This window comes from Capsicum annuum, chromosome 10, assembly GCF_002878395.1.
Source record: "Capsicum annuum cultivar UCD-10X-F1 chromosome 10, UCD10Xv1.1, whole genome shotgun sequence".
In the NCBI taxonomy this organism is placed as follows: domain Eukaryota; kingdom Viridiplantae; phylum Streptophyta; class Magnoliopsida; order Solanales; family Solanaceae; genus Capsicum; species Capsicum annuum.
This window is the reverse complement of record NC_061120.1, coordinates 208,752,590-208,763,659: the sequence shown is the minus strand read 5'-3', so window position 1 is coordinate 208,763,659 and position 11,070 is coordinate 208,752,590. Positions and strand designations below refer to the sequence as shown.

At 35.0% G+C, this 11,070-nt stretch overlaps 1 protein-coding gene across 1 annotated transcript; it reads right to left on the bottom strand.

Annotated features, from left to right (window-relative positions):
- Positions 1-1,326: 1,326 nt before the first annotated feature.
- On the bottom strand, positions 1,327-5,968 carry LOC107845103 (uridine nucleosidase 1). The gene is made up of 9 exons (XM_016689364.2): positions 5,633-5,968; positions 3,153-3,268; positions 2,997-3,056; positions 2,616-2,798; positions 2,426-2,530; positions 2,177-2,273; positions 1,977-2,084; positions 1,755-1,890; positions 1,327-1,665 (listed from the first exon to the last, which is right to left on the bottom strand). Exons 1-9 carry the CDS (start codon positions 5,712-5,714, stop codon positions 1,557-1,559), a joined length of 996 nt encoding a protein of 331 aa, XP_016544850.2. The 5' UTR covers positions 5,715-5,968; the 3' UTR covers positions 1,327-1,556.
- Positions 5,969-11,070: the final 5,102 nt, after the last annotated feature.

The window sequence follows — 11,070 nt, the reverse complement described above, 5'->3', positions numbered from 1 at the left end:
CCTCATTAATTTTTTGGCTCAAAAATACCTCTCCCCTTTACGAAATTCCACCAAGCATGCCACCTAGATTAAAAAAAAAAACACGTGGCTATGCCACATCACCATCCACATGTAAAATCTTATTTTTTAATTATATGACATTCCTTTCTTTTTTTTTATTTTTTATTTTTGTTTTTATTTTTTTGCAAAGCAATTTTATCGATCTGGAAAAAAAATATGATCAGCAAAATTAAAAATTTCTAAAAATATTTAAATAAAATGAAATAAACCAGTGTTTTTACTGGATTTAGTTTAATGTTTTTGGGATTTCTCGACATTGGGAAGGTACAAAATAAATTTTATTAAAGGGGTACAAATTATTCACTTAGATTATTAAAGAAAATTATATCGCATGCTTGGTGGAATTCCGTTAAGGGAACGGGTATTTTTGAGCCAAATATTTAACAGAGGGGTATTTTTGAGCCAAAAAAATTAACGAGGGGTATTTTTGATCTATTTCAGATAGTTTAGGGGTATTTTTGACCCTTTTCTGAAAAATAAAATTTTACATGTGAACGGTGACGTGGCATAGCCACGTGGCTTTTTTTTACCTAGGTGGCTTGCTTAGTGGAATTCCATTAAGGGGAGGGGTATTTTTGAGCCAAAAAACTAATGAGGGATATTTTTGATCTATTTCAAATAGTTCAAGGGTAGTTTTGACCCTTTTCCGATATATATATATATATATATATATATATATATATATATGGGCGGAGCTACCTTCAAGTTGAGGGTTCGTCCGAACCCCCTTCGTCGGAAAATTATGTTATATATATATATAGTTAAAATTAATTATATATATATATATATATATAGTAGTTGTTGAACCCCCTTCGATTGGTTCGTATGTTCACTAATGAACTCCCTTAGTGAAAATCCTGACTCCACCACTATATATATGTGTGTGCTAACATATTACGTGAATGTAGTATGTTAGCATCTTCCCCATTTTTACTCTCCTTAAATGTCCTTACTTCATTCTTTGTGCACATCAATGGGGAAAAGAGATCTGACACGAACCGGGTTGTTAAGGCTTTTTTTTTCTAAATCCTTTTTTAAAGAAAAAAAAAAAATTGACCGTTGAAAGGAAGTTGAGACTTTTCATGAAATGAGAGCAAGGACATTTAAGAAAATTAAAAAATGGGGAGGAAGCTAACATACTACCTCATGTAGTATGTTAGCAAGACCCTCCCTACATGTAGTATGTTAGCAAGACCCTCCCTATATATAGAGAGAGACTATATAGACCTATATAATCATTCAGAAGATAAATTTTCATCATAATTACCCAAAGGTCTTTTGTACTTTTAAATGGAAGATCATAAAGTCATAAAATTTTCATCATCCACTATCCTAGACAATTTCTTTTACTTTGATCATCAAAATAAATGTCTACATGAGGCATTTCAAGTCCAAATTTCAGTACATAATACAGTTTGAATGAGCAATATAATCAGAAAATGCATTGCTCAATTTCAAGAATAGTAGGTTTGACTATGATACAATGATGAAAGCATTCATGGTTTCATTAAAGTTTTCTTGATAATACTCAGAACTTCATCCACATTAACTGTCCATGCAACAGAAACTGGAGGATACCCTGTCCATGGATTGCTCGTATTCGGCCTACATAACAAGATTTATCATTATAATCCAAAGAAATGATATCGGACTACTCCAAGATTCACACGAAATGATCAGTTTACGATGCTTACTTCTTTAGCCCGAGGTCCATGAGTGTATGCCCAGCGCAAATGCCCTGTGTCTCAACCCTCACAACGCCTTTCTTATACGTGAAGAGGTCAGGTCTAATTAGTGCCATAAAGGTGACGGGATCATGAGGAAAGACTCCTAAAAAGAAATTGAGCTCAGAATTACTAACGCGAGGTATCAAAGTAATAATGTACAAAAACAATGTAAGAACAGCAGAAGCATACCATATACGCCATCTGACTTAACATGAAAATCTCGGTAAAATTTGCACATGTTGCACAAAAGTTTAGCATGTTTTCCTTCGGATAGCCTCAGTTCATCAAGGTCAGCATCTAAAGGCAAGATAAAAGGAAAAATCTGAAATCTGAACGGACAAAAGAACTACTACATCTACACTTAGAAGTTGGAAAATTCGGAGAAGCACCTGTCATTTTGACTTGCGTGGTAATGTTGACACCAACAACATCAATATTTGCTCCTGAAGTGAACACAATATCTGCAGCCTCTGGATCCCCATATATCTGCGTCGTCAGAAATTTTTCTATATGAGATAATCAAATCATACGATCATACATTAACTCATATGGCTATTGCGTCTCTATCTAACTTCAATGTCCATTTTTCGTTGAACTGATTTTATGAAGTCAAACCAACGGGGAAGAAGACCACACACATTTGCTTCTGCAGCGGGATTAACATTTCCCAGAGCGAAGAAGGAACCGCCAAGTATTACCACCCTCTTCACCTTGCTTGTAAAGTTTGAGTCTCTTTTAACAGCCTAAACCGAAAAAGTAACAATACAAATGTCACGAATTCAATCGATCAGAAATTGCAAAATAAGAAACTTTTGATGTAGAACTCACCAAAGCCAGATTTGTCAGTGGTCCTAGTGCAAGTACAGTTACTTCACCGGGATATTCGGATACTTTATCCACCAGAAATTCGGATGCAGATTTCTCAATTTTCTTAGTATTTGGAGAAGGTAAGCATAAGTTGCCTAATCCATCTGAACCATGAACAAAGTCTGCAACATGCGGCTCCCCTCTCTACATAATAATATCCATGTCAGGTGATAGAAAACTTGAGAAAAGAAATCAATTGATCTCAACTCATAGAATAATAATGGCCAAGCAAAAAGTGACCATGCAGGAAATGATAAGCATAGAAATATCATTCCATATTTCTCGAGTCCTGACTATCCTGTGATCGATAACTTAATAAACCTAGGAGTTACAAATAATTACCTTCAAAGGTTCAAGGCTACCCTCTGCCACTGGGGTATCTGGATATCCTGCAGTCTCACACTATCCTTTTGCAAATTAAAAAAAGTGATCGATCACGCGTTTGTTCTAGAGAGCATCAAAATGCTGAAATTCTAGATAAATGAAAAAAACACGTACCAAAATTAATGCATTTCGTGTAGCATTTTTTGTAGTAGCATTTCCAAATATGGTAGTTAAGCCTACTATCTCAACTTCTGGGGTCTGGAATGCCATTAATATCGCCATACTGTCATCTGTATATCAACAAAACTTAATCAGATCAATGAGGCACGTAAAACAGGACAGCGACTGGTCTAACGAACAACACCACAACCTAGCCATATCAAAAATTATCCCAAAAGTGACAGAAGCTTCACATTTCATAGAGTAATTTACGGGATAGAAAAAAAAGAATATCTTGTAAGTTTATCTAAATTCAGGTATCTCCTAATATGTATTAAAAAGGTACATTGCTTTGATTTGTTCAACCACGAAGTGTGTAAGGTACATTGCTTTGATTTGTTCAACCACGAAGTGTGTACACTTTATACATCCCAGAGAGTTGTTTGGCTCAACAAGAAGGAACTCCCAACCCCAAGAAAATCTTCTAGCTTTTCAAGTTCCCCACGTGGATTCTCCCGGAAGATCATCAAGAAAGGAAAAGAAAAAAGTGCAAACTCTATTTTTGATAAAAATGACAGGATGAACTCAAAAACATTGCCTTACCTTGCTGTTACTGGAAAGGAAGAAAAAATAAAATAGAGAATTCAAGGCACATATATCATTTCTTTAAGGCCTCTTTCTCTGATATAGTGGCACTGTCCTGGAATCTTGCATCTGCTAGGTTCCTAGGGTTACATTAACTTGGTGCTTGAAAAGATTCGGAAACTACATATACAAGGTGTCGAGATACTCTTAATGGTGTGTGAGGTCTCTCTGGTTGAATCCAACATAATCAAAGTTAACGAACAACAACTCCTAAGATTGTTGTGCCAAACGGTATATTATTACAGAAATCATAAACAACATAAATCCGATGTCTCAGCCAATTTTGGTAATTGGCTTACATCTGTGCAATATATCCATTCTTTATTATGAAGCCAAAGTACATCTATTTTCAAAGAAATTATCAAATGTTTGATACTACAAATCTACAATAGATTATATGGAACTCTCTGAATTTGAGGAGGATCTATTATAAACGGATAGGAAACGTGGAAACCCTTGACGGGAAAAACCACGGTGAAGGAGAGGAATACAAGGTGGAGACAATAGTCTCAATTATGTGTATATAAAACTGTCCGAAACAGCCCACTAAACGCACTTTATATAATACATGCGTACAAATAAATTCTAAGCCCAAAACATACAGGTCCATACCGCGGGTCACAAAATAAACTTTATCGGCCCAATCCCTCCGCTACCACCACAGATCCCATAAAAAATCACAACCATGGGTCACACCGCGAACTTTTTAGGGCCGGATCAACAAAATTCAGGTCACAATCTCTAACGGGATCTGTGAAGATAAAGGAACAAGGTTTCTGTGTTGCTCAAACTCTTCAAAACTATTGCTGGTTATGTGTTTTGATCCTCCAAAAGCTATGTATTTTTGAAGAATCCAACATGGATGTGACGATATTTTTGAAGGGTCGGAACAACATAGCATGAATCTGAAAGAGATCTCATATAATATGCCACAACTCTTCAACACTAGTTCAAGTTTAAACAAGAACACTATGAAGTACAACAACACCCAAGGTTGTTGTAAGATCAAAGTGATCTTTCTAAGAACTGTGTTTTATTTTTTCAGAAATCAAGATGAAATAAAAATGTAAAGTCAAGTCCCCCGACTACACGGAGTGTCCTCACTGTACCCAAGGTTTTGGAATCTTCCTTTCAGGATAAAATGACTTTCAATCCAACTATAGTGGTACGTCAAATAATTGAATTCGTCGAACTCACTCAACGATTTGATTGATCGCAAGGAATGTTTTGAAGACAAGAAAAGTTTGTATTTCAGAAATTTTTTCATACTAAAACCTGTGGATAAATGCAGGTTTATATAGCCATCAAGTGTCCCTTCCGAAAAGTGGCAATGGTTCATCCGAAAGGTGTATTCTTTGAAAAAGTCATGCCTATTCATTCGAAACATTATGTCTTTTTCTGAACAGACACAACTATCTGAACAGTCACTCCTTTTTCAAAACAATATGTTTTTTCATAAAAGGTTATGTCCTTTCATTTTCCATTCACACCAATTGAACCCAACAACCATTCAGATCATCAAATATGTTCAAGTTTCCAAAAAAACAGGTATAGACCACCAGTTTTTTAGGTTTTGAGGACTTTCACTCGCAAAACTTCAAATTAGATGATCAAATGTAAATGTGTTCAAGTTCCCATCAAACTTTCAAACTTTTTCCACGTAAACGTCCGATCAGAATTTCAAAAATTCAAATTTCAACTTCATCAACCTAAAAGTGTTGTGAGGTACATAAAAAATCCTAAATATGCCATATCTTTCATTCAAGAAAATTGAACCCCACTTTCAAGGAAACAAAAAAATTGTTCAAAGATCCTAAATAACACAACTTTAAACAAATGCAAAACCTTACCAATGCCAGGATCAGTATCTATGATGATTTTTTCACGTTTTTTAGCCACCAATCCATCAGTCAAACTACCAGAAATTGACATTCTTTTTTGTGTTGTAGACTCCACAAAATGATGGAACTTTGAGAAATGTAAAATCTTTTGTGCCAATAATTCTTGGTAAAAATGGAATTATAATAATAATAATAATCAAATCACACAACGTGTGAGTTTACGTGAAAAAGACAGAATTGCATAGTCAGCTCTGACAATGAATTAACTGAATTTTCTATCTCTATTCTTACCCTACCCAACTACCAACTGTCAGTCAGTTTTATTTGGACTCTACAATTTTCTATGACTCATTCGTACTCTATTGTGACATTAATTGATTTGATACGATATCTAAAAATTAAACTTTTTAAAATTTGATTTAAGAAAATATTTAGATATTTATGTGATTGGAAATTATTTTCTTAAAGGTTAAAAAAATATTAAATTAAATTATTTTTAACTATGACGCTCGTTTTAAAACGGACGAAAAAAGGTGGTGTATAAAATGACACGAAAGGAATATCCATTAGTATATATTTTTTTGGGAAGAAAAGTTTTGAAAGTTGAATGTCTTTTCTTTTTTTGTACAACATATAGTAATATTTACAATGTAATCATTAAAATTTTTATTTAAAAGATAAATATTATTTCAATAAATTTTATACTTTTTTAATATTAATTTTTTTCATGTATAAATCATTTGATGAAATCATATCAAATATTATTTTAATATAATTTTTATTGTTTAAGTTATCACCATTGAGATTTGTAATTATTAACTTCCGAATATGCCTTCATTATTTCTACCCAACAAAGCATACCTACAAAAACATATAGGATTGGAATAAAGTGTGTAGACAAATGACTCTGTCTTAATGGCAATAAATATCTTAATTTTATTCGCTTTGATGGAATCTTTTGCAATAATTTCAACGCACATTATAAGCAATCGCATTATATTATTTTAAAATTCTTACCTTGATTAATTCAGATTTGCTTATAATAAATTTATTTAGAGAATGAAACATTGAATTTAAAGTTATCAACATGTAAAATAACGTAATCTTTCCCTCAAAGCATCGCAACAAGTAAGAACAACATGTTCAATCAACTATTATTCCTTTATCAATTAAAAAGTAAATGTAATATGAGATGTGATAAGATAGGTGAATAAAGAAAATACTTACCTTAATCAAGTTGGTAATTAAAATTTGATATAGAAAAAAAAAAACTATTACTAATCCTAATCTTAAGTAAGAAGGAACATAGATTATTAGCTGGCAAGCACGTTGGGACAAATTATTTACGTATAATTTATGCGCTCATAATTTTTTATGCACATCACGTGCCATTTGTTTTCAAACCCTCTCCAAAAAAAAAAAAAAAAAAAAAAAACTTCAAGGTAAACATGTAATTGTAAAATGGTATACACTGGGCGTATATGATTGGATTGGTTCGAATTTTTAAATATCAAATCTAATTATTCATATCATATTTTTAAATCTATAAATCAAATTAAATCAACAAATTTAAGGTTTTCAACGTTGAACTTTTTTGAATTTTTTCAGATTTTTATTAGTAAAGTCTTTATACAAACATATAGTTAACTTTTTCTTCATATATGTTTTTAATCCTCGCAAAAAACAACTATCTTAGGTGTTCCTTGTTCCTTAAAAAAATAACACTAAATATTGAATACTGTTATGAAATATAAATTAAGAACAACAAGAATAAATAGAGATGTCACGACCCAAATAGCCATGAGTGGTACCCACACTCAGAAGCGAACCCAGGATTTGAAGTTTGTGGGTGCATCAGTGTTGTCAAAGGCGCGCATAAGCCTCGAAGCAAGACTCAAACTGTGTTGAGCGCTTGCCTCGCTTAATGTGCAGCTTAGGTTCTGTAGACATGCAAAATTCATACGAAAGTTGAATTTAATTCATGATCATTTGGGTTTATTAACTAATTTGGGACCTACAAATTAATTAGTCCATTTTGTTAAATTCAAGCCCAAGGTCTATTACACTTGGAAGCCCAAACTCATCACGTGACGTGGCATCCCAGTCAAATCCAAGATCAATGAGACGCCTCCACATGTACAAATGATGTGGAAATCTCATTCAAATTGAAGAAACAGTCAAGAGTCGCCAAGTGTCAAGGTGACATGTTTCGGCCAATTACAAGCAACTAGGCCTACCCCCTACAACTATAAATAGGGGGTAAAATGACATGCTAAAAAAAGGAGAAATACTTTGACAAGCATTGACAACGTCAGCATTAACTAGCAAGTTCTTGAAAGGAGCAATCAATGGAGTTCTTCCCGGAGATTATTCCAAAACGACAAAATACTTTTCGACATCCCAGACGATTGAAATACATCTCTAGAAGTCCAAATCATCCAACAATTCGGGAAACACACTACTGAAGGCCCTCGAATCATTGCTAAATTTAGGAGAGAAGAATCAAGAGAATAACGGAATTGTACCCTCAAGATTCATATTAATAAAATTATTATTTTCTTTTATTTATTTTTGCTTGTAGTTGATTTTTTGTAATCCACGAAAATTTATTGCGACCAAATTTTGGCAGGCCCAGTGGGACCTATTCTGCTCTTCATCTCTTTCTCCTGCAAATCGGAAGCTACAAATTCAACTATTGCAATGGACTTTAGAAAAACGAACGATGTTACATGCAAGGGTTCTACTGCTTCATCTACTGACCTCAGTCGTGTTGGACCAATTACTCGCCAAAAGTTCAAGGCTAGTGGCTTGGATGAATCCGAATACTTCACTTCTTTGGAGATGGCGAAAAACAACAACTCTCATGTGACGACTACTAGGGGAAATCTTGCATCCATGTTCTTTGGTGAACTTTCTCTAACCGGATCCAACTTTGGTGAACCTGAAGATTCAATGGATTCGCCAGTTTCAACGAAGGTCAATGCCTTAATGGCTGACTCAACTGACATGGACGAGAATTTGCAATGATGGAGCAAACCATTGAAGCCCTAAAGAAGTCGGTTGACGATAAGAATCTTCATATCACTCAACTCATAAATAAACTGAAGGCCTATGAACCAGGAAAGTCGAGTCACGTCCCTACCTATCCACCCGGTTTCACTCCACAGAACAAAGATGTTGAGGAATTACCTGCTAAGTCTAAATTTTAGAAGGAGAAACAATTTGTTTTAGTTGCGGCTTTATCTGTCCAACAATTGTAAGACATGATAACAAACACCATCAGGGCTCAATATGGCGGAGCACCACAGAGTTTATTGTATTGCTCCAAGCCTTACACAAGATGAATCGATTGCCTACCTATGCCAACGGGCTATCAACCACCAAAGTTGAAACAATTTGATGGCAAGGGAAACCCGAAGTAACAAATTGCTCACTTTGTCGAAACATGTAGCAACGCTGGAACACATGGAGATCTCTTGGTAAAACAGTTTGTTCGTTTATTGAAGGGGAACGCATTTGACTGGTATATTGACTTGGAGCATGAGTCAATTGATAGTTGGGAGCAGCTTGAGAAGGAATTTCTCAATCAATTTTACAGCACCAGACGAACTGTGAGCATGATAGAGTTAACGGGAACTAAGCAAAAAAAGGATGAGCCTGTAATGGATTACATCAATCGATGGAGGTTATTGAGTTTGGACTGCAAAGACTGCCTTTCTGAAATATCTGCGGTAGAAATGTGCATTCAAGGAATGCATTGGGTCCTCCTATACATACTGTAAGGAATCAAACCATGAATATTTGAAGAGCTGGCTACTCGGGCACACGACATGGAGTTAATCATCGCAAGTCATGGGAAGGCATCCCCTTTTATTGACTAAATGAAAGAGAAAAGAGAGTTCAAGAAAGTTATGACCTCAAAGGCTAAAGAGTCTATAGTAGTGAAAGCAACTTTTGTGAAGGTCACAACCAAGCAAAAGGTGAAGGAAGATGAGGGCTCGAGGCAATATCCAAGAGAGGATAAACCTCGTCCAACCTTGAAAGAATTAGAAGCTAAGGTTTATCAGTTCACAGATTCAGATGTACCTATGATACTAGATGAATTGCTAGTTAAGAAAATGATTGATCTTCCCGAATTGAAAAGGCAGAAGAAAATCAATAAGATCAATGATCCCAAGTAATGCAAGTATCATCGCGTCGTTGGCCGTCCAACGAGAAAGTGCTTTATCTTGAAGGAGAAAATCATGACGTTAGTAAGTGAAGGAAAAATTATCATCGACGTGGATGAAACAGTAGAGGAAAATCACGCTAGTATCATTCCCGAGAAGGAGTGTTCAATATTTCAAACCATGCCGAGCTCAATCTTCTTACAGTTTGGGAGCTTTGATCCAGTTGAAGTAGATTTTCCAAGGAAGACTTTTAAAGGATCATTGGGAATAGGAAACAAAGCTAAAGGCAATAATGATGATGATTGAACCTTGGTTTCTCGTAAGAAAAGAAGGCATCAGGCGATTCTAAGAATACGACTTCCTAAGCCAAGAGTGATGAAGAATAATGCGAAGCATCTATGACCATAAAAAAAGTGTTAAGTTTGATACTAGCAAGAGGATTGATGGAATATTGTCACAAAAGGACCGAAGGCCAGTTACATTGTATGAGTTATTTCTGGAAAAATTCCTTGAAGATAGTCAAATTGGTGCGACACATGTAATTTCCAGCACAGAGGAAGTAAATGAAAGCAAAGGAGGGAATTGTCCAACAATAGCACAAGAACTTCATGCTAATAGAAAAGTCACATCATGTTGTGTTGTAATTTCCTTCACGGATGACAATTTATTGTTAGGGTCTAAACTACATAATAGACCTTTGTTTGTAGTAGAGGCTATTCGAGAACAACATCTCAATCGCATATTGATTGATGATGGTTCGGCAGTCAATATCATGCCAAAGACAGTGCTCAAAAGGCTTGAAATCTCCATTGATGAATTGTCCAAAAGCAACATAACGATTCAAGGCTTCAATCAAGGAGGACAACGAGCCCTAGGAAAGATTCACGTAGGATTATCCATTGGCGACATGAAGTCAAACATTTTGATTCATGTTATTGATGCCAAAATATCATACAACTTGTTTCACGGACGCCCCTGGATACATGAAAATGGAGTGGTTTCGTCTACTTTGCATCAATGCATAAAGTATGCAAAGGATTGTGAAGTAGTCAAAATTAATGCGGATGTCAATCCTTTCAGTGAGACAGAGTCGTATTTTGCAGATGCAAAATTCTACTTGGATTCTTGTGAATTGGGTATGGAGAAACCAACACTATCCAACCCAAATAATGTTGTTCCAATAGAATTTGAGGTTCAGCGAGCTACTGTCAAGATGCCTAAGGAGAGAATTGGAAAATTTCCACTAAGCTTTCATCATCTGAAAGAGATATGCATACG

What these genes read in the sequence shown, in the direction of transcription:
- LOC107845103 (XM_016689364.2), bottom strand. Translation starts at nt 5,714, where the DNA reads ATGTCAATTTCTGGTAGTTTGACTGATGGATTGGTGGCTAAAAAACGT. An exon ending in AGATACTGATCCTGGCATTG is followed by an intron (nt 3,269 to 5,632) that starts GTAAGGTTTTGC and finishes GTTGATATACAG; the next exon opens with ATGACAGTATGGCGATATTA. An exon ending in ATCCCGCTGCAGAAGCAAAT is followed by an intron (nt 2,274 to 2,425) that starts GTGTGTGGTCTT and finishes CTGACGACGCAG; the next exon opens with ATATATGGGGATCCAGAGGC.